This window comes from Sinocyclocheilus rhinocerous, unplaced genomic scaffold (genome assembly GCF_001515625.1).
Source record: "Sinocyclocheilus rhinocerous isolate Xijiao unplaced genomic scaffold, SAMN03320098_v1.1 scaffold629, whole genome shotgun sequence".
In the NCBI taxonomy this organism is placed as follows: Eukaryota; Metazoa; Chordata; class Actinopteri; order Cypriniformes; family Cyprinidae; genus Sinocyclocheilus; species Sinocyclocheilus rhinocerous.
This window is the reverse complement of record NW_015652278.1, coordinates 474,911-499,205: the sequence shown is the minus strand read 5'-3', so window position 1 is coordinate 499,205 and position 24,295 is coordinate 474,911. Positions and strand designations below refer to the sequence as shown.

General features: G+C 39.1%; 1 protein-coding gene across 6 annotated transcripts in view; it reads left to right on the top strand.

Annotated features, from left to right (window-relative positions):
- The window catches only part of LOC107714343 (oxidation resistance protein 1-like), a 173,381-nt gene that overhangs the window by 29,616 nt on the left and 119,470 nt on the right, over positions 1–24,295 (top strand). For 3 of the 6 annotated variants that reach the window (XM_016520162.1, XM_016520167.1, XM_016520161.1), the window contains exon 1: positions 14,964–15,026. The exons of the other annotated variants lie outside the window; for them this stretch is intronic. In XM_016520162.1, the coding sequence (XP_016375648.1) occupies positions 15,001–15,026 (26 nt within the window). In that variant the 5' untranslated portion in view covers positions 14,964–15,000. Of the gene's footprint in view, positions 1–14,963; positions 15,027–24,295 lie in introns of those variants that run through there. 6 annotated transcript variants of the gene reach the window in all.

The following is a 24,295-nucleotide window of genomic DNA, read 5'->3' as shown; positions in this document are numbered from 1 at the left end:
TGGACTGTCCCTTTAAAGTCTAAGTCCATTAAATAACAAAGAAGGAGACGTTAGCATCCACACACAAAAAGTGTGAGCACTGCTTGCATAAGCTTTATATAAGTAAAGATTGATGCAGTAAACTATTAGAGATGATAAGAAGAATGATTCACACAGATTGATATGATTACATCGATTATTCCGCAAGTCTTTGCCACTCAAGGTAGATGTCCGTAGATCTGGTGAAGCTTGATAAATGCTGTTCTGTTTCACCTTCAGCTCAGTAAGGCGTGCAGGTCTCGAGGCAGCCTGAGGAATCAGTGAACCCAGAATAGGCGAGAGATGGCGGAGCTGTCCTGACTTCCTGGTGGTTCACTGGAGCTCTCAGTGGATGCCGTGGCGAATGGGAAGTGACATGAGACAACCACAGGCGCTGCTGGGCCATGCTGATGTGACAGAGTTCATTGCAGAGCCTCGACGAGACTTCCTCGCCAGCTGCGGCATATATTTTTAGCAAACTGCTGTGTGCCATGGTAGATGGGCACAATTATGCAACGTCTGTTCAGAGATTTTTCACGTTGTAGTGTGTCATTAAGTGGAACTGTGAAAGAAACGATTGTTTTCAGACAGGTTTCCTGAACACACCTACTGCCACGCCCACTTTGATTCTGGTAGTCCCACCCCCAAACTCACACCATTGGTTTAGCCAGAAGCCAAGTAGGGGTGTGTGATATTAACAAAAAAAAAGATATCTCAGTATTTCCTGGGATTTTGTCAATAACGATAATTAGATGATTGCGGAGTGTGTTTTTGTGCTGGTACCTTGACTAGTTTTAGGCCTGCTGTTCATTCAAACGATTTGTTCAAATGGCTGATTAATAGTGTTGGGTCGGAGTACACTTTGTTGAATCCTAGTCTTTAAACAATTGAGTTTGAGTGTGAAATGCTTATTAAGGTCTTTTTGTCTTAATTTTATGTTGTTACTTATTTTTTTTACTTTCATATTACACTTGATGTGGATTCATGTTTACTATGAAAAGTTTCCAAAGAGTCCGAAATGTCAGTCCGTTTCAAATCTGAGTCCAAGTCCTGAGTCTAAGTACCCCAAATCTACTAATTCATTCAGGAACGAAGCAAGTGAATCATTGATTTGTTCAAAAATGCTGATTCATTCAGGATTGAGACACCACTGTGTGTTGCTCATAAATGCACAACAGTTCTGTTGCAGCTTTGTTTGGAGCTATTTTTGTTGCTGAAAACAGACAATATTGGCAATATTAGGGGCTTTCGCACCTCAGGATCATTTCCATAGTTCCTGTAACTACTGGCAGACGTACCTGCTTTTTGCCGTGTTGCACCGCAGGAGCTGGGAAAGATTTTAGTTATAGAAACACTAGCTTTAGAACATTAGTTCCTACTTCAGAGTAGTCTAGCCCAGCACAATAGGAACTACCAGTGAAGTAAGTGTACGTTGATTGGCCGAACACATGCCATATGAGACACAGGCACCCATAATTTTTTAAAAGCTGTGTAAGCACATAGTTTACATATTTACTCCATATGGAGTCTGAACGTGGAAAACAGTGATAGATGGACCAAAGGCGAAATCCAGGCACTTCTCTGTCCTCCATCCTCCAGTCGTTGACATTGTTGAATGGCACGCTTAAATTATGTCGCTATTTGCCGGCTAAAGTCACTTCAGAGTTCCTGCTTGGAATGCGACCAGGAAAATAGCCCTGGGGAAAATTTAGTCCTCAGGGGACTTCCCTGGTTCCTATAACTGAGTTCCTTATAACCTTAAAATCATTTTCCAATAGTTCTGATATTTTGGAAAAATACTCTTACTTGTGTGATATTGCTTAACTATATCGTAAAAGCTGGCTTGAATATATTTTAGCTGGTTGGCATGGCTTCCTACTGAATGACATTACTACACTATCTCGACCTAAATAGATCATCTTCCATTGTTGGCTTTTTGGTGTGAATCTGAGCCATGGCCATGCTAGCAATTCATCCCATTTGTGATCAGATTTACAGTAGGACATCCAGCTTACTATGACCAACAATACAGCCATTTGGCAACTGATTAGTGTGTGATCTGGCCGTCGTGCGTGAAAGCCCCGTATTTGTATAAATCACACAGTCAACGGAAAGCCGCTCACCCTTGTCAGAGGACATGTCGGATGTTTTAAATCAAACTTGCGCTTCTGCCATCACTTGGTTAGATAATACATAACAGCTGCTTTTAGGTTGAGGAGCCCGAGGACAGCTGAGCAGCTGTAATTATCACGAAAGGTCATTGAGTGTTGTAGATCACACATCCTCTGGACCGTAGATTGAATTGGCCAAGAGCAGCACAAAGGAAGAATGAGTTAAGGGTCATTCACACTGACTTTTTTTTTTTTGGATTCATTGGAAGTTGCCAAGACACTGTGTTGTTGGTTGTAGTGAACATTTCACCCACTGGATGCCGTAACGTTATTGGTGGGCTTCACAAGTAACCATTGCAATTGTCCATCTGACCTTTAGAAACAGGTTGGTTCACCACACATGTAGTGTATTGTTAGTGTTGTGCAAGATTTTATCTCCCTTGAACACCAAAGCAATTCTATTGACTGAAAGATCTTTACTTACTGCCTGATTAAAAGTCCCACAAAATCGCTTCAGTGTTATTTTAGTATTATTTATATACTATTGTAGTATTTACGAATATTTTGAATTAGCTTTAATCAGTTTTAATTTTAGTTTTAATAAATTACTTATGTTAATGTCATTTTTATTAGCTGTTTGCTTTTTAAAATATTTCTATTTACTTTTATTATTTCATTTTTTGTTTTAATCATTTTAGTACTTCAGCTTGCAAACTTATTTCAGTTGCAGTATAGTTGCCCCAACACTTTTAATTTTCATTTAAGTTGTTTGTCTAATATTTATATATTTATTTCAGCTCTATTTCAATTAATGAAAATGTTTTTTAATAGTTTGTTACAAATAACAACAATGAACCCATTTATAAACCATTCAGGGCTTTATAAGTAATTAGCAAGATTTTAAAATCTATACGATGTTTAATAGGTAGCCAGTGCAGTGTTGACAGAACCGGGCTAATATGGTCATACTTCCTGGTTCTAGTAAGAACTCTTGTTGTCTTAAATGTAAATATGGCAAATAATGTTAAAATATTAATGGTCAAATATTATGTGATGTAACCAAAGATATAAAATATTTTTTTTGTATTTAATTTAATTGGGGTTTTTTTTTTCAGTCAGACAGCAAGCTTTGCATACCTCTTGCCAATTAGTCTGAAAACTGAAAGCATACTGTGAGCTAGCCGTATATACAATTTTTAGTTACCACTGTTACAAAAGTGAAAACCAGAAAGACATTTTTGTCTATCCACCAGAAGATATCCCAATAACACATTTAGCAATATGTGTTTGTCACTGGGTTTGCTATTATCAGGTTGGCTTACATGTCTATGAAGGGCTTGGTTTTGAGAGAGCATGTGTTAGTCGTTTTTTACGTATGGATCACTTTTATTATACATTTATGATGCTTTTTTTGGACTTTGGTAGTCCTTGGAAACTACATGCTTTTTAGTTTGAACATGCAAAATTTCATTTTTTTGTGTTTCATGAAAGTTTGGAATGACCTGAGGGGGAGTAAATGATTACACTAAGCTCATTTTCAAATGAACTGTCCCTTTAATGCATAATAACATCTCATTTAGACTTTCAGTAACACTGATGCAGCAGGTGCTTCATTAGCCTTATGAGTCACATCGTTACTAAAAACACCTTCAATATGTTCTCCTAAAAACATGCGCTCCTGCTTTCAGCTCCCTAACATGCTTTTCCAAACCCGATGCTACCTGTATAGGAACCCATTGGCCTCCTCAAACTATTAATTAGCTGTTGACAGTTCAGTGATTCCCACTAATGAAGATCCACGGCTTGTTTCCGCTGTGCCTCAGACAGGAATAGTGTGAAGTCTCAGCGTCACATGACCAGCTTCACAGCCCGAGAAACCAAGAGGAAATCCGTAAGTGTGATGTCTTCATGTGAGCTGCACACGATTGTGAGAGCATCATGAGCATCATGGGAGTCTGCTACACCTCTCTCCACAGGCTCTTTCATCACTGCTATATATACAGATGCACGTTTCCCATAGATGTCATGAGGATGTGAACTATGTCCGCGAATTGCCAATGGGCATGAGCTGTCTTTAATGTCAGCTGTGTGAAGCGATTTTTGAGCCAGATTCTTGCTAAGCTGTGTCTTAGCAGGCTGTTGTTCAGAAGGAGAGAGAGATTGAAAGTGAATGGAGAGAGAGAGAGAGAAATCAGTCTTTTTACGCTAGCTCACTGTTTTCCCCCAAAGGCTAAAACCCTCCAAACGCTCCATCTGGGTCAGTTGCAGTGCCCGAGACAATTTTTGATGTGTGAGAAATAATTTAGCACCTACAGTGCACGCGTTGTTCTCTAGCCTCATATATGAAACATTCAACATGACGTGAAAAAAAAGTGTGATTATTCCTCTTGACTGCAAGTCGCTAATAATGCATATCACAGGTCTGACTCGATGGAAACACCATGTCAGCCCCCTCTTTTCTGTCTAAAGTTTAACTAATGTATTTAAATACGTCTCATTTATTTGGCAGTTTGAAAAGTGATTTATTAATGTATTATTTGTTACATTTCACTACATTATTAAATGTCAAATAAATAGATTTAAAACTAAACCCGATTTACAATTAATTAAAAAGTACTTATTTAATTCACATTTTGAAAAGTTACTTATTTAATTGACATTTAATTGCATTTTTAGATTAAAAAAAATATATTTAATTTTTAATTCGGCTTGAAAAGTTATTTATTGTCACATTTAACAAAGTACATTAAAATTAATATAAATTAAATAAATAAGTGCATTTCAAATGTGAATTAAATAGTTGTACCTACTCCCTTTTTAATAAATAAATACAATTATTGTTTATTTAATTATTTATTACATTAATACATATTTATCTGAAGCTCATACCTGGCTTATGAAAAATGTCAATCCTGACTACCTTAAATCTAGGGTACAGATGGGATTTGTTAGGAATTTATTAACTGTAGTTTTGATTCCACTCGATTAGCATGATTAATTCCAATAACGTTAGTTAATGTGTATGTATGTATACACACACACACACAGTATATATATATTACATTTTGTTCTTAATTAAAATATAATTTATTACAACAGAATGCAGAAGAATGTGTTCAAGATCCATTGATTGATCCTAGTGACATGAAAATATAATCATTAATTAACAGATAACTTGCCGTCTTATCTGGGTTTTGCTGCATTTGTACTCTTTCATCTTTGCATGCTTGTTTTTGTCCTCTGCTCAAGCCTGTTTTTCACCCCCCTGCTGGTCGGTTGGTCCTCAGTCGTGTTTAATGAAAAGAGACGGTCAGCTTTAGCTGCAGTCGATACTTCACCTATAAACAGGATAAGAGAGTGACGAACCTCTGACAGCAACACGCAGCTATCAGCCTCATAGTGAGGGCAAGAAAAGACCAAATTTCAATTTACCGCCTGTGAAAATGTAATCTTCTCGTACTGGGAACTTGAAAGAGGTTGGTGGACTTTCTGCCGGGGGACAACGGCAGATACTTTGTCACAATAACACATGACTAGAAAAACAAAAAACAGGTCTACACATGTAAGGCACTTAACTCTTTACATCAGTATGCCTTATTCATATTAATTTATGCTTTTAAAATATGTTAAGAAACATTTCTTAATATTATTAATGTTGAAAAAAGGTTATTTACATTTTTGCAATTATGACAGATGCTTTTATCCAAAGCGACTAACATTGCATTCAAGGTACATATTTTGTCAGTCCTTGCTTTCCCTAAGAATCAAACCCATGACCTTGGTGTTGCTAGTGCCAAAATATTTATCTACATACTGTATGTTTTTACTAAAATATTGTAATATATGTAAAATACCGCGTGGAATTTCCAGGCATACTTGAATCACAGTTTTGAATTGATTAATTGAAATTGCGTAAAAAAATGTTGTGTGTGTTAAACGTTAAATCTGAGATTTTAAAGTATTTCTGTCTTAATGCTCATGATTCATTAGACGATTCTTAAATGTCATACTGTAATTTATAATGCATATTAGGCTTGGCAAAGGGATGCTACAGCACATTACCGTTGACAGTCAGTTTTCTCTTTTAGGTAAAAAACGCTCCAGTTACTTACGTAACCTTGGTTTCCTGAGATAAGGGAAACGAGCATTGCGCTAATCATGCTATGGGGAAACTCCTGTTCACTCTGATATTGAAGCCTGATTTGACCACGTTTGTGTAGCTGCATGAACCAATGGCGCTTCAACCCGCCAAGGGGGGGGGGAGCTGACTGCTTATATAAGTCGGCTCTAAGTGCCGTTTCGTCAGAATCTTTTGACTGAAGTCACAGTCATCGACTTGCATGTAGCCTTATAGCACGGCAGCCTACGTAACGCTCGTTCCCTTATCTCAGGGAACCGAGGTTACATAAGTAATGGGGAATGCACCGTGCTATAAGCAAGGGCTTACACCCGCCAAGGGGGGGGGGGAGCTGACTGCTTATATAAGTCGGCTCTAAGTGCCGTTTCGTCAGAATCTTTTGACTGAAGTCACAGTCATCGACTTGCATGTAGCCTTATAGCACGGCAGCCTACGTAACGCTCGTTCCCTTATCTCAGGGAACCGAGGTTACATAAGTAATGGGGAATGCACCGTGCTATAAGCAAGTGCAGAACGAAACTGCTCTGCGAGCCCAGCCCCAGAGCGCCCACACTGAGGGCTCCTGTAAGCATGAGCTAATAATGAGACCCAAGCCGCTAGGCTGAGGACTACATAACACAACCTTTCCCACTTACAAAAGGGGGTTAGGCAGATTAAGTGGACAAATTCCATGCCTGCAGGGCAGGGATGTCCAAGTTATAAAATCTGGTGAAGGTAGACTGTGACGACCAGCTGGCGGCTGAATGGCAGGACTGTATATTGATAGGCCACTCGCTCAAACGCAAATCTCAAGAGTCCAAGTTATAAAATCTGGTGAAGGTAGACAGTGACGACCAGCTGGCGGCTGAATGGCAGGACTGTATATTGATAGGCCACTCGCTCGAACGCGAAACTCAAGAACGGTCTGTGATGGGGGCTATCTGGATGTGAAAGTAAGCATCTTTCAGATCCATCGATATAAACCAGTCCCTGGGGCATATTTGCGCGAGGATATGTTTCAAAGTCAGCATCTTGAATGGTCTCATGAGCAAGCGATTCAAATGCCTGAGATTGAGAATGGGCCTGAGCCCGCCATCTTTTTTTGGGAATGAGGAAGTAGCGGCTGTAAAAGCCCGACTCGTTGTTCGCTAGAGGAACCATTTCTACGGCTCCCTTTGCAAGCAGTGTTTGCACTTCAGACCGGAGAACATGAGCATCGTTGGCCTGTACCAAAGTTTGAATAATACCTCGGAAGCGAGGTGGCCTGCAAGCAAACTGAAGCGAGTAACCTTGTTCTATGATGTTTAGAACCCAACTTGACACATCCGGGATAGCTTTCCAAGTCTGAAGCCGGATGGCAAGTATTTTTCGAGTGGCAGTTTGCCGCACGTGGATGGGGTATTGACATTCGTGTTAATGAGGAGAGGAGAAATGCTCTTTTGAGTATGTAGGTCCCCTTATAACAGCGGTGGTTGCTTTGGGTATGCGCTGAATGGGGAAGACGGGCCCAACTTGAATGGAGCTTTTATCGCTCAGTGTTGAGCACAGGGATGGAGAGTGGGCACGACACTTCTTCAAGGGAGTTCCAGCCTTGACGAGAACTGACCCTCTCTTCTTCCTCTCTACATTTGGACCAGGATGGCTTCTGAGGCTCAGGGTCCATGTCACCCTGGGGTGTGGACCTTGACGCCTAGGAAACGGGTAGCGAAACGGGAAGCCCAGGCTCAGACTTAAGGCAGTCGCACACCGGACGAGAAGCCGCATCCCGCCACGCCACATCTTTAAAATTCGAACACATTGTTTTCTATGAGCGTACGCACACCGGCGGTTCCGTTCGCCGTCTGTCCACGAAGCCCAGCTACGTCGTGTTGTACTTGTTTTAAGAATTGTTCTAGACTCGACGCGGCGCTTCTCGTCCTGTGTGCGACCGCCTTTAGGCTGGTGCAGAGGTGGCGCTGGCTTGGCAAGCTGCTGAACGGATAGCGCCTTCCGGTGACTTGAAACAGCCACTGCACTGGAGCGCTTCTGCAGGAAGTTGCGCATTGCCTGTGATGATTTCTGTGCCACTGTAAACCGCTCGGGAAAACCATCCACAGTTAGATTCAGCTCCAGCACCACCAAGTTGGCCATAGCCTTGCCGATCACCTGCGCAGTGGCCTTAGGAGTGTGCAGAGCCAAGTCAGTTGCTTTGCGCAGCACTTTGAAGGCGTCAGAACTCTGGCCGGACCCGTCCATGGTGCGGAGAAGCTTGGCCAGCCGCTGAATAAGCCCAGTTCGCTAGGGCTGAGGTAGTCTTGCAGGGCATAGAAGGATGCGCTGCATGGGCTTTTAACCCCAGGGCCGATAGAGGGCACAGATGTGTAATGATTGCCCCTCCAGAGGGGGGAGCTTGCTGTAACCTTGTTCAGCGCCGTCAACAATGGTGAGAGTGGCAGAAGTGGAGGGATTAACACGTGCCGAGTAGGGGCCGCTCCACGTCCTGGTGAGTTCCTTGTAAACTGCCGGAAGGAACGGGTCGGGCCGCTGGTGGGAGGATTGTTGATTGGTGCCCTTTCAGGAACCACTCGTCGGCCGTGGGCGGGCTCTTCCGCCGAAGAAAATCAAGCCGCTCGCATTTGACAAGGGGCGCTGATCCTCACGTGTGGGGATCACGCTGCTTCTTCCTCCTAGGGGAGGGGGGAAACGGGACAGCAGGCCGGGGAGGACCGCCTTCATGGAAGAAGGCGATCCGCGAGCGGAGAAGGGCTAGACTCATGTTCTCACACTGAGAGCATTCCGCCTCTGTGAGCTCAGCCTCTGTGTGGGTGCTGTCCAGACATGCGACGCACTCACCGTGACCATCTGCATCATGCAGGTGTTCCTTGCACGAGCCACACTCGTGGTGCGACATTTGCAACAACGTTGCAGTGGAAATTTGCTCAGAAAATATGCTCTTTTTAAAAGCCGGATGGCCGCAGGGAAAGGCGTTGAGAGCTTCTTCCGCTGTCGGTGGCTTCTCATGGCGGCGAGCAGGAGGCTTATTTCTTCTCTTCTCTTCGGCTTCTTGCTTGCAGAGTCAGCGAGGAGATGATCTTCATCGCTGAAGGAGAAACTTCTTATGAAATGGCACTCAGAGCCATCTTATATAGCAGTCGGCTCCACCCCTTTTGGCGGGTTGAAGCACCATTGGTTCGTGCAGCTACTCGAACGTGATCAAATCAGGCTTCAGTAGCAGAGTAAACAGGAGTTTCCCCATAGCGTGATTAACGCAACGGGAGAGACTGTTCGAAATGGAGATGTAGTTATGTCCTGCTCCTTTGTTGATTTCATAATTTTTGTCATAAGCTTGACACTAGTCCCATGTGAATTATGTTGTGGGTTTTTTTGCTTCACTCTGGTGGGGTTTATTTTTGGCTCCAGACCACTGACAGCATCCTGCCATAAATATAAGCTGGCATTATTTGTATTCTGTACCACAGTGGGTAAGCCATCTTAGAGCAGGTCTATTTTTCCAACCCCAGCCTAGAAATATCATCCTGCGCGACCCACTGCAAACAGGACAGAATACAGATGTGCCCAAATGGCCCATTTATTATTCAGATCTATCTGTATAGCTTTATATATATGTAGGCCACTTTCTATGAATACGGCACACTTTCGTGTCCCATTACTTACTATTAGGAATGCATTGAAATTTCGTTCACCGAAAATTATTGGCCAAAAATGGCATTTACGGTTTTTGGCCGAAAGAGAAAAATGGCCGCACCGCACCGCCCAGCAGTGTTCAGCGGACAGGTTGCACTCCCTCTCCCTCTCTTTCACCCTCCCTCACAGCGCAATGACTATAGATATTCCACTTCACTCATGTACCGCTCAAGTCCACTCAAATAGACTATAATAATAACTCTGACAGGAAATTTCTATGTAGTATACTTGTTCCTGTTTGCAATAGTGCTACCGTGCTGTAACATAGCTGTACTGGGCAACACTGGTAAAATGACGCTACTCTGTCATTCACTGATCTACTCCCCGCTCTGCTGTGCTCAGATGCTGTGATAATAATTGCTTTGTAGGACTATACATTATTTGTATAATTAGTTTAAAAAAAAAACAGTTGATTCTGTTGCATAGAACTGAATAAAAATAATATTGATATTTAATACTTAATATATTTTCTGTCCAATTGTATTGTGTTCTGTTCAAATAAAAGTGTGGTTATTTTATTGGCTTGTATTTTTTTATTTATTTAGTATCATTAAAATTATTGAGTTGAATCAAAAAGTCTTACAAAATTATTTTAGATAATTCAATAAAATAATAAATTATTATTATGCAGCATTTTCGGCTTTGGTTTTCGGCCAAGTGCATCCAGAATTTTTGGTTTCGACCCAGAATTTTCATTTTGGCGCATCCCTGTTTATTATTCACAGACCTATTTATTTATTATTTTTTTGTTATGACATAGATGAGATGAAAATAGTAGTAAAAATTAGCCTAGCATAAGTGGCCATTTTTAAATGCATCAAATGTCTGAATACCCGTTAAAATGGTGATTTTGACATGATGGTTGCTTTAACTACATTCTACAAAAAAAACTGATTTGTTTTACATTCTGATAGGTATTTAGCTCCATTGTATGTTTTAAAAAGCTCTAACTCTAATTTGTTGATGGTTTTATGCTGTCAGGGGTATTTGTGAGCACCTGAAATTATTTGTTTTGTGTGTTTTTGGGATCTGGGTCATCGCTAGCCCCAGGGATTTCGCCATCAACATCAACAATGTGTGTATTGTGCTGTGGCATTTATGTGTGTACGTGTGTTTTCCTCTTTCACAACCCATATGTACAGTGGAGATCAAAATTAGAGAACAACCTACAATTTCCTAAATTTCAAGGTCACTGCTTAGTCGTATTTGAAGCTATCCTAACAAAAGTAGATGGGCAGTTTTTTAAGCATATTTCATAAATTAATCGGGTTCTAAAGCATAGTATAAAAAAACTGAGATATTTGAAAAAGAAATTAGCACCTGGTGCTAATTTCCTTAATTATATGACAAACCTTATCCACAAACACAAAAGGCAAATGCACGAGAGGACAGGATAATGTGGAAACTCTCCATGGGGAATCGGTTCAACACTGCAGCTGGAATTGCTTTCCAGTTCAGCGCTGAACAGGGTATGGATCTGTCTCGGCATGTTTAAGAGAAGTCAGACTGAAAGCGCACTCTGCAGTGACCAAGCCTCTCATCAGTAGAAAGGCTAGACTAACTTTTGCTGAGGAGCATGAGAGGAGAACTGGTCCAAAGTTCACTTTAGTGATGAGAGCAAGTTTAATTTATTTGAGTCTGATGAGAAACATTTTGTTTGGCATCAAACTGGGTAAAGACTGAAGCCCAAGTGTGTAAATGCTGTGGCGTTTATGTGTGTACGTGTGTTTTCCTCTTTCACAACCCATATGTAAAGTGGAGATCAAAATTAGAGAACAACCTACAATTTCCTAAATTTCAAGGTCACTGCTTAGTCATATTTGAAGCTATCCTAACAAAAGTAGATGGGCAGTTTTTTAAGCATATTTCATAAATTAATCGGGTTCTAAAGCATAGTATAAAAAAACTGAGATATTTGAAAAAGAAATTAGCCCCTGGTGCTAATTTCCTTAATTATATGACAAACCTTATCCACAAACACAAAAGGCAAATGCACGAGAGGACAGGATAATGTGGAAACTCTCCATGGGGAATCGGTTCAACACTGCAGCTGGAATTGCTTTCCAGTTCAGCGCTGAACAGGGTATGGATCTGTCTCGGCATGTTTAAGAGAAGTCAGACTGAAAGCGCACTCTGCAGTGACCAAGCCTCTCATCAGTAGAAAGGCTAGACTAACTTTTGCTGAGGAGCATGAGAGGAGAACTGGTCCAAAGTTCACTTTAGTGATGAGAGCAAGTTTAATTTATTTGAGTCTGATGAGAAACATTTTGTTTGGCATCAAACTGGGTAAAGACTGAAGCCCAAGTGTGTAAAGAAGTCAGTGAAAGGTGGATGAGGAAGTGTCATGGTTTGGGAGATGTTTTCTGCAGCAGGAGTTGGGCTTCTTATACAGCTACATGGCAGGATGAATGTAAATGTTGGTCGAGCCGTTGTTCACCGACAAGCTGCGCAAAACATGCGCAAAATATGATCGTGATTTTGCGCAGCTTGTCAGTGAACAACGGCTCTGTGTAGTTAATGCTGCTCCATGTGAACGCACGCACGTGATGGAGATTTACCGCTGATTAAAGAACCGGCTTTACTGACAAGATGCACGTTAAATATCGCATGCGATTTATCGTGCAGCCCTAATCTAAACCCAACTGAAGATCTCTGGAAAATCCTTGTCAACAAAGTTATGGCTAAAAAACCCACTACCGTTATTGAAGAGTGGACCAAGATCACACCAGTGATGTCCTGCGGCCACAGATGTGCTGACATCATTCAAAGAGAGGGCCTCTACACTTCCTACTAATTTCTGACAGCTGTAACCCTCCAAAATTTTAGTTGTAATCTTCTTTCGTGCTACAGTGGTTAGTTACTGTTCTCTAATTTTGATCACTGTGTTTTCCACAAAAATAAAGGTTTTTGTTGAAATGCCTTTGTTATTTTGTCAAACATGTTAGGGGATCAGTGGTATACCTGCAGTACAGCTAATATTCCTTCAAATTTTGAGAGATGATGAAGATTAGCAATATTTCAGAAAAAAATCTAGTTATAGATTGTTCTCTAATTTTTACCTCCACTGTATGTAGACCGTCACATAGAAGGCAGGTATTTGTGACTCATTGAAGATTTATGGTGCGGTCAGATTTACTGTTGTCCATCAAATTTTCACGGGCAAAATCCTGTCATTTTGATAGGAATTCACATAAACAAATTTCATGTGAGGGCAAAAGATTTCTTCATGCATATTACATGTACAAGTTGGTATGCAGATGTTCTGTGTTGACCAACAGAAAGCTTCTTGTTTTGAAAGTGGCTATATTAACAAAAACCTTTTTGCCCACAAAATTAAATTTCCCACTAAACATCATAGGCTTTGTTCCAAAACCTAATGAGCTGCCTATGTAGACAGCATTTTAAAGAATCATAGGCTGTGTTCTTTATGCAATGAGTATTCCAAATCATATCATAGCAAGCATTATTATGCAAATTTTTAAGCCATTCTTATTTCACAGAGAAGGTATTACATTGCGCTGTAACAAGTGCAATGAAAAAAAATCCAAGGTGGTGTACTGAGTATAAGAAACGTCAATTATAAATATGATTCATTCATTCAATACCAAAAAGTATTGACACTAAACTTTAAAAATTGACCATTTTACTCAATATTTGTGTTTTATGTTTTTATTAGAGCTTAGAGTATTGTATCCCATGGCAACTTTCACAAATCACATACACCTAATGTGGAGCACTTATTTTATGGCTTGTATTAGTAACTGTGGATGAACAGTGCACCGAATAGATCACTTCTGCGGTTCTGTCTCATTTAGGATGCGGTCAGTTGCCTTAGTCTCAGCCTCAGATGTCACGCCCACAGACCCTTGACTGTACATCTGATATCATAAGACACACAAAATGTGAAACGCTTCGGGTATTTTGAAGTCGTCATCTGATTGATTGAATTCTATAAGAATTTCGGGAGACATGCATGTTGCATTTTTTAATCGTTAGCCTGGAAACAAAGCAGTCATGATGCCAAACCCGCTCATGGAAAAGAGGGTTTGTCATCATGTTTATATTGTGTTTATAGCTGTGACAGTGAGCGCTTATCAGGATCAACTAAACGCTGGACTTCCAAAAGTATGTGAACTTAACAGGATAGACTCTGCACCATTGTTGCAGTAAACTTGCACTACATTCTTGAATTAATTATTTATTAGTTGTGCGCCTGTCTGTTATTATAGGGACATTGACTTAAAGGTGCAGTAAGTGATTTCAGAGAAACGTTGATGATATTTGAAATAACCAAAACAAACATCCCTACCCAAAAGGATCACACCTCTATCTTCATAGCTCTACGCCCATAGTCACAAAAATGCTAAGCAACACAGGCAACTCCCCCATCATGAGTGGACACGCCCCTTACTGGTGGTAGGCCATGTGTTTGCTGCTCGGTCTGATCCACTTTCACAAGCATTTCTCAGACATCACTTACCGCACCTTTAACATTTTTACGTCCCTAAACATGACTCAGAACTATACGAACTGTAATTGGCTGCTTTACATGTCTGTCAGTTGGGCTCTTGAATGGGCCAAAACTGCAATGGAATCCACATCCAGACCTTCTGCCGTCAGTCTGGCTACACGATACTCGTTGCCTATGTTGGCAGCTCACTAGATTTTGGAACAAAGCAATAGTTTCAGAGATCAAACAGTGACAGGAACATGCAACAGTTATATGCTGTAAATTGAAAACTTGACCTTGCTGAAGGAGAGCGAGTAATTGTTATTGTTAGTCCTCTTTGGCTTGGTAATTTTTCACTTGTTTATTCTCAATATCCTCTTACTCCTGTTTATTTAGCCTGGCTTCACAGTGCCAGACAAGCAGTTTCAAATCCTCTTGCATGGCTCAAGCTTTACTCTGGCACTTGCTCTTCCTGCATCATCAGTCGTTTGGGTATATTCCTTAAATAGATTACCCCGGTGGCCCACTCTCTTTAAGGCTGGTCACATGATCTCGGTTCTGCCTTAGCTTAACTTCAGCAGCGTGTCAGTCCGCTGATCAGCTCTGGAAGCGCACCATCAATGGAGCCCGTACTGCACACACCACGGTACGTACAAAAACTGCAGCTTTTCATGCTCAAGTTTTCTTGGCCTTGCTGGAGACACGGTGAAAGTTGCACGACAACAACAAAATTTGTATCAGATTCTACAAACAACTAATATTGGAAAAGCCATTTCCGTAAGGAGGCAACTGAGTTTAATTAATGTGGGATTTTGATTATCAAAATAGGTTTAAGAACAGTGATTTTCCTGAGTCTTTTAGTAAATATGAATTAGCTTGCAGCATTTTGATTGTAGCTTTTATCTGTGTCTCTCTCTTTCTCTGGAAATCATCCTTAAATGGGGAATTTGCCTTGAGACGTGTTCAATCAATAGCAGGAAAATAACAGCTCTTAGACTAAAAGGAAGATTTGCTGTAAGTTGGAAAGACGTCCGTGGCATGCAGACAGAGTGAAGAGATTTGAAAGAATTGAGAAATCTTTCTTTGGAGAGATGTACAAGAAAGCAATTATGTCTGACCGAGACTTACCTGCTTGTTCTTCAAAAGACAGAGCTATTTGCCATCACTTGCACTGAACATCCAGTGTGCCAAGAATGGTTTGTTTCGTCGAATCTTTCATACTCAAATCTCCTTATTCTGTCAGATGAAGTTTAATAGGGTTTTTAGACTATTTTTAAAATGCATCTTAATGTTTTCATTCATAAAAAACATTCCTTCAAAAGACAGAGCTATTTGCCATCACTTGCACTGAACATCCAGTGTGCCAAGAATGGTTTGTTTCGTCGAATCTTTCATACTCAAATCTCCTTATTCTGTCAGATGAAGTTTAATAGGGTTTTTATACTATTTTTAAAATGCATCTTAATGTTTTTTTTTTTTCTTCTGGCTATGGATAAATCTTTCAAAACATCTATTTTGAAGTGCAATCAAAAAATTATCTTTGCTGCTTACTTTCAGAACATGTTGTAATCTTAATTCCATTGGGTTCAATCTTCTTAAAAATTGTAAAATGGAAGTTTGCTTAAACCATTTATTTTGGGACTACATGAAGAATCTTTGTTGCAAACTGAAACTGGGCAGTGTAGTTCTCAGCATGCTTTGCATGGGACTTGATTGGGAGAGTAAAATTTAAAGTTACACTACTATTCAAAAGTTTGGGGTTGGTAAGATTTTTCATAAATCTCTTATGCACACCAAGTCTTAATTTATTTAATAAAAATGCAGTAAAAACAGCAATATTGTGAAATGTGATTAAAATTTTAAATGCATCTTTTCTATTTTTATATATTTTAAAATGTAATTTATTCCTGAAATGGCAACGCTGAATTTTCAGCATCATAACTCCAATCTTCAGTGTCACATGATCCTTCAGAAATCATGCTAATATGCTGATTTTGTGCTCAAAAATGTTTTTTATTGTTATCAATGTTGAATGTTTTTGTGGAAACTATATATATATATATATATATACAGGTTAAAAAGAACAGTATTTATTTAAAATAGGAATCAATTGTAATATTATAAAAATCAATTTAATGCAACCTTACTGGAATGATTTTATGACCCTAGACTTTTGCATGTATTTTAAGTGTACATTTTTAGAAGTGTTATGTTTCCATTGTGCTATAATGAATGAAGCCTAGGTTTAGGATGGGGATGCTTACAGTAGGTATATATAATGAGCAATCGCTGTGTAAAAGCCAGTTTACTGACCAGTTTATTGAATTATTCACATTTCTAAAAGGTGCTATTGATAGATATGTTTACCTGCCATACGAAACATTTACTTGAATGCAATATCATAAGAATATAGGGTACCTTTTTGTGTGGATCTGAAACCACCTACACGAAAAAAAACTGTAAATAGGTTAACAGTACGTTCCTGTATCATATACAGGGAAAAACTGGAAAAGATCTAACCAGACATTTCATGTAATTTTACAGTAACATGCTGTTAATTGTACAGTTTTTAGAAGTAAAAAAGAACAAATCAGTCAAAAATTGTAAACTCCCAGGATTCCTTGTGTGAAACTCCACATTTGAAAGTATTTTGTTTAAATCATGTTTGTTAATAGTTTTTGTTATCGGTTATGTACATTTGGGTTTTATGTTACATTTTCTGTTGTTCAATTAATGTTTATTGCATTATTTAAGTGTCATGTGTTACCATGTTGGTGTTTTGTGTTTGCGTGAATGACACTGTGCAGCTTCTGTATATTAGTAAATATTTCTGCTTGTGGAATTGCTACTTGTGATGAACTTTGATTCTTCATGTGGCTTTCTCTTTTACCACCTGCATTATTATGATGGTTGTCAGTATATGTTAAAGGTACAAAACAGATTTTAGTAGCAGTGTGCGTTATTCAATTTACTGGTTTACATAAAAATTTTCTTGTTTGTAAATTACAGTTGTATACTGTAAAATGTACAGTTTTTACTGTGAATGTGTTTACAGTTTTTCTGTGTTTTTTTTTTTACTAATTTTTTTTTACAGTGTAACATGTTGACATCCTGGCAGATGCTATGAGGATAGGCAGTGTGCGTTATTCAATTTACTGGTTTACATTAAAATTTTCTTGTTTGTAAATTACAGTTTTATACTGTAAAATGTACAGTTTTTACTGTGAATGTGTTTACAGTTTTTCGGTGTTTTTTTTTTACTACATTTTTTTTACAGTGTAACATGTTGACATCCTGGCAGATGCTATGAGGATAGGTTAAAGTGAGGCCTGGCATTTATATGATATGTTTGCAAGCTGACACACTTATTAGGTTGTGTTTCCAGGCTCTGTGTTTGTTTGAAGTGAAGTGAGCACTCCAGGACACACTTTAAGCCGAGTGGTGGCCACAATAATCCTACTTGATCAGAAAAAGTGGATTTACAGAGTTTTAACCGCAGTGTCCCATTTAGCCCTGCCGATTAAAGCCAACCCACTGTCCTCTGCCAGCTTTTATCTTTCAATTCATTCATCCATCCGTCCGTTTATCCCTGCATCTTTCCATTTCAGTGCATCTAAAGCTCATCAGAACTATTTAGCCTCTGCCTAGGCTAAATTTGCGATGATATATTTGGTTTCAAACACACACTGTTACATCATAGGAGTTCATTGCATGCACCATTGTAAAAATTGGCATTATATACAGTGGGATGCGCCATATATAAAGGTACAAAACAGATTTTAATAGCAGTGTGCATTGTTGAATTTACTGGTTTACATAAAAATTTTCTTGTTTGTAAATTACAGTTGTATACTGTAAAATGTACAGTTTTTACTGTGAATGTGTTTACAGTTTTTCTGTTTTTTTTTTTTTACTAATTTTTTTTTACAGTGTAACATGTTGACATCCTGGCAGATGCTATGAGGATAGGTTAAAGTGAGGCCTGGCATTTATATGATATGTTTGCAAGCTGACACACTTATTAGGTTGTGTTTCCAGGCTCTGTGTTTGTTTGAAGTGAAGTGAGCACTCCAGGACACACTTTAAGCCGAGTGGTGGCCACAATAATCCTACTTGATCAGAAAAAGTGGATTTACAGAGTTTTAACCGCAGTGTCCCATTTAGCCCTGCCGATTAAAGCCAACCCATTGTCCTCTGCCAGCTTTTATCTTTCAATTCATTCATCCATCTGTCCGTTTATCCCTGCATCTTTCCATTTCAGTGCATCTAAAGCTCATCAGAACTATTTAGCCTCTGCCTAGGCTAAATTTGCGATGATATATTTGGTTTCAAACACACACTGTTACATCATAGGAGTTCATTGCATGCACCATTGTAAAAATTGGCATTATATACAGTGGGATGCGCCATATATTGTGACAATGGCAAATCAGATATGTTTAAAGTAACTAGTGGAAATATATCACTAGATGTCATGGCTCTCTGTGTAACACCCAATGCACACTGCAAGCGAGCGACATGACAAAACTAGAACACTCCCATTATAATCAACAAGGCATAGACAAGGTGTAAATAAGAGATTTATTGTGCAATGTAGACGGGTTCGTTGATTATAATGGGAGCATTCGTAGGAGAACTGCAGGGATCAAACAGTCATATGAGTGACAGCTTCAGTGATTATAATGGGACAGATCTAATACTGCGGTGTTGCTTGGTTCTGTGTAATTTGTTGGGAATCTGAATAACAAATTTTGTTTTTCATTCTGCCTATAATTTTCAGCCAATTCAGAGACATTACATGTATTTATGGATCGTTGAATCTGCATTTGCAAATTGTCACGCGTGCGTGGACTGCTTTGAATTTGTGTGTGGTATTTTTGACAACCTTCCTGACAGGTTAAGATTCATAAATATCTTTTTGTGGAGGATGTTCTGTTCAGCCAATCGTGGTGGGGAAATATTTATGCTTTTACTTCTGTATTTATGAATTGTGTTTTGAATTTACAAATCGGATTTTGTAAATGTAAATTGTGCTGTGCATTTATGAATTTTGTTTTGTAAATATATTATTTTTGAGGCTGATCTGGCTCCATAGTAACAGCTGATGCTGCCCAGTCTACTGCACAGGAAGCAGCATGTTTCATAAAGGTGCAATGCCAGTGTGCTGCATTGCAGCATGCATAAACATTGAGAAATTGTTTCCTTTAAGAATCTTTGTACAGTGTGATCAGGCTCAGTGTCGCTCAAATTTAACATCTTTAGCATTGCATTTGAGGTTCACTTAAGGATTGCTTTCTCTATGGAGAGAACCTCTCATCAATATTCAGCCGCCATGGTAATTTTCACACACTTGCACATGTGTTTAGGCCTATGTAATGGGGTGGGATTTAAATGCTTTGTGATCAGATGTTTTTTCAGTGTTGCTGCCAATACTTTGATATAGATTCCAGGCTCGTTGTATTGAATGACATGTGTATCGTTTTATGTCAGGAATTTGTGATTGAAAGTCCTGCAAATGTCTGATGGCAGACCGCTGAAATACAGGCATCTTTGTCAGACCAACAGCACAATATGCAAGACATGCAATGACACAAGACAACACACAGCATGACAAAAAGTGCACTTTAAAAGTTTGATTTCTGTCAGACAAAAGCAATAATTAATCTGAAATTGCACCAGTGCAAAGTTGGACTAACAGACCTACATAGTCTATTGTAGCTCGACTTTGTCCAGCATTTTAGTAACCTTGTATGTTCCTGTATGTATGGGGTCATCACCTTGACAAACAGCCCAAGTGTTGTTGTTAATACTGCTACTGTATTTACTGCCATAATCTCTGACCCGTGCAAGCCTGGATAGACACCCGCACTGAATCAGATATAAAGCCAGAGATGTTGTATTCGTTTGTAAAGCAGAACTAGTGGCAGCTATGTAATCCTCGCTCTGTGCTGCTCTCCCAGCCACACAGACATCGCTTCTAGATTGATCTTGCACATTGACTCATAATATAAACCTCTTACTGCTTTGACTGGTCAGCCACGTGATCGTGCGTTTACCAGTGGCTTAAGATAGAAAAGACTAGGCTGTTACATAACTGGCAAAGCCCCTTTGAGCTGCTGTCTGGAACGTTCTAGCACATGGGACACAAACAAAAACATGGTGCGTTTCTTTTGGCGAATGGATGGATGAATGATGGATAGATATTGAAGATGGATGGGCGGGTGGATGGATTGATTTTGTTGATCGATGGAAGGATATTGTAGATGTATAGACAAATAGATGAGCGAACAAATGTATTGCACACAAGTTATTGCATGGACAGTATTAAATTTACACACATTATAGTATTGAATTACACACAATAGGATCAGAAGAGTTGAAAACCTAAAGAAGAGTTAAGGATTGTGAACGTGCTGTTAGGAGTTTGGTCTGTCTGCAGCTACTGGTTGAGTTGGTCAAACTGCAGGCAGAAGCTGGAAATAAAAGACTGATTCAGAAAGTCATTTATTCTACCTGAGTGCTGCTCACTCTCTCTCATTCACTGGCCTGTTATTTCTGATAATCATAAGCTTTCAAAGCAGAACAATGTTCATCATTCCTTCTCTCTTTAGTAGCAGTATATGATTACAACTGTCATCCAACGTGACGCGTTCAAATAGGAGCAATTTAAAGGCGTATACAATGGGCCGCACTACTACTGAAAGTCCAGAACCATCTGGAACAATCTGATCAAATTAAGCTCCCACAGTTCCTTTGTCTCCTCATTGAAATAAAAAAAGACGTCTGTTCTTGGAAAGTGTCGTAGAGATGAGCACTATTATGCTCGGAGTGATGAACACTATTATGCTCAGGACTGGAATGGAGATGTGTGTCCTCCGAATGAGTGGACAAACAGAAAACCATCCAGTGTTTTAAAACAAAGTTTTAATTCTCAAGCTCACTGTGACTATGTACATACAATACTACCACAATACTCCTATACTACAATTTGTGCACTTTTTATATCATTTCCTTATTGAAGAAATCTTATTGTATCTCTTATATTGAATACATTTTTCTATATACATAATATCCAGATAATCTACTACATTAATGTGTTATATGTGCAGTAATAGTCAGTCAGAACATACTGCATGGAATTCTGCATTATAATTAATATTTTTTTAAATCAGTAGTTTAGAAAATTTTAAAAATATCTTCAAATCTTTCTTAAATATTTTTCATCTATCTATCTATCTATAAATAGTTTTTTTCTATTGTTTTAAACATTAAATATTAAAACATTAAAATGTACTGTGATTTGCCAGAAAAATACCCTTAAAAATAATTATTCAAGTTATATTTTATCAAAACATGCTCTTTATTGTCTTGCACTATTTTACTGGACAGCATTTTACTGGACAAAAATACTCATTAAGAGTAATATTTTTTGCAATGTGACTTCCATTTCCATTATGACGAATGAACAAAGTTTGTATTGGCTTGGATATCCTTCCCAAGTCATTATTTGATTGATTTGCCTAAAAACATTTTAAAATGAAATTAGATGAATTGCTCTTTGCAGCCTAACATTTTTCTTCCATAATCTGACGTTTAAAACTTTTTTTTAAGTGGGAATAACATTGCACAGATTTTACGCAATAAGACCAAGAACATACACTTAAATGGTTAGTTCACCCAAAAATGAAAATTAGCCTGTGTTTTACTCACCCTCAAAGCATCCTAGGTGTATATGACTTTCTTCTTTCAGACGAATCCAATCGGAGTTATATTAAAAACTGTCCTGGCCCCTCCAAGCCTTTCAATGGGGGTAAGTGGTTGTTTGTGCTCAACAGTTCAGAAGACGTGAAATAAAGTGCGCGCATCCATAACAAAACGCCCCTCACACGGCTCCGGGGGGGTGAATAAAGGCCTCCTGTAGCGAATCCATGCATTTGTGTAAGATAACAATCCATATTTCAAACGTAATAAACACTTTTTTCTCACTTCCACTGATTGTCATACGCAGAAGCCGTCGTCGACGTTGCGTGATTAGTGATGAACATGGAGACAAAACAAAACAAAACACCATTCACGAATTAGAAGCACAAAATGAGGATTTGTAAAGAAAGATGTCGGAGGATTTCGATATAAGCCAAGAGAAGACTGGTTTTCCTTTGCTAAAGTAAGGAAACTTTGCTTCCTTGCTCCTGCATTTCTCAGAGGCACGCGCACGACGCATACGTACTACGTCATCCACCTGAATGTCTTCCGCGTACCACAGTCAGTGGAAGTGAGAAAAAAGTGTTTATTACATTTGTAATATGGATATTTATCTTACAAAAATGCATGGATCCGCTACAGGAGGCCTTTATTCACCCGGAGCCTTGTGAGGGACGTTTTATTACCCCATTGAAAGGCTTGGAGGGGCAAGGACAATTTTTAATATAACTCCGACTGGATTAGTCTGAAAGAAGAAAACTCCAGTCTTCAGTGTCACATGATACTTCAGAAATCATTCTAATGTGCCGATTTGCTCCTCAAAAAACATTTATTATTATTATCAGTGTTGAAAACAGTCATGCTGCTTAATATTTTTGTGAAACTGTGATGCATTTTTTTCCTGGAATAGAAATAGAAAGAAAATCTCACTTCACCACAACAACTGGGATACAAGTGAACCTCTCTTCTCCTTAACTCTCATTCTCTCTCCTCTGTGTTGTAATTCAGTTCAGTTTCCTGCTGAAATCATTAATGTTCTCCTCCAATCATATTTGCCCTTGGCTGTCCGTCTCCACCAATGAGAGAGCAGGAAAGCAGGAATGTGGCTAGCAACTGGAGAGTTATTGAGAGACTGCGGTTAACTCAAGGCCTCAGGAACACTGTTTGTGTGTGTGTGTGTGTGAGATGCGCGCTGATTCAGCAAGGGAGAAATCTGCCTCAGTGTCACGTTTAGCGCAGTAATGAAACAGACGTATTCCTCCGGGTTCTTCATAACTCCTCCAGGTTATCAGCTCTTGTCTGCTGGCTGCGTTTCAGTAATATTGATGTATGTTGTGAAATGAATAGCAGTTCCTCTGCTTACCGAGGTGCTCTGATAACCGCTCTACTGTCCCGCTCCACCTGCACAAGCTGGTAAACGCCGTACGAATCGTTAAATCCCAGCGAGAATCATAATGTGTTTGTGTCTGCTGTGTGCATTATTTTATGTTTTATAGTTGATTCAGTTAGAAACACAAAGGCAGTGTCAAGAGAGATGCACCTGCAAAGTAATGTTTGCTGCTCAGTCATTGTACACTTGTGCTTTTCATTGCGGTTTGTATATGGATCCGGTGCAGTAATACGCTTTGCACATTAAAGCTTATTTCTGATTTATTTTATGTCAGAACATTGACTTTGAGACGGTGGAACCAGAACTACTAAAATGCTAACTTATTTCTGGGTTTAGCCCTTTAGTACTGCCTACTATTTTTTTTCCAGATGTTTGGATGCATTATGCAATTCAAAAAAATTTAAATAAAAAATCAGTATAGTATTTAGAATAGTAATATTAAATTGTCACATGACCTCACTATTTTACATATCTACTTTTGACTGTCCAAATAAATAGTCAAAAATTAGATCGCAATTGGTATTGTTTCAAGTTTATTCGTCACACTGGAAATTTAATATTTGAGGGCATTGCATGGTGGGATACAATATTCCACACAATATGTTTTGGTTGTAAATAAAAGCATTAACCCTACTAACTGTAGCTTTTTTTTTTTGTAACATTGTAGCTTTTCCAGTAACAAGCTTTTTTTTTTTTTTTTTAAGAAGTAGCATTATAGCTGGTATTGCATACTGCAGTAGTACTACTAGTATGGTAGTATGCTTTTCCGAACATACCTTTAGTTCGTGTTTTAAAGTCACCATGAAATTCTGCGATTGTCTTAT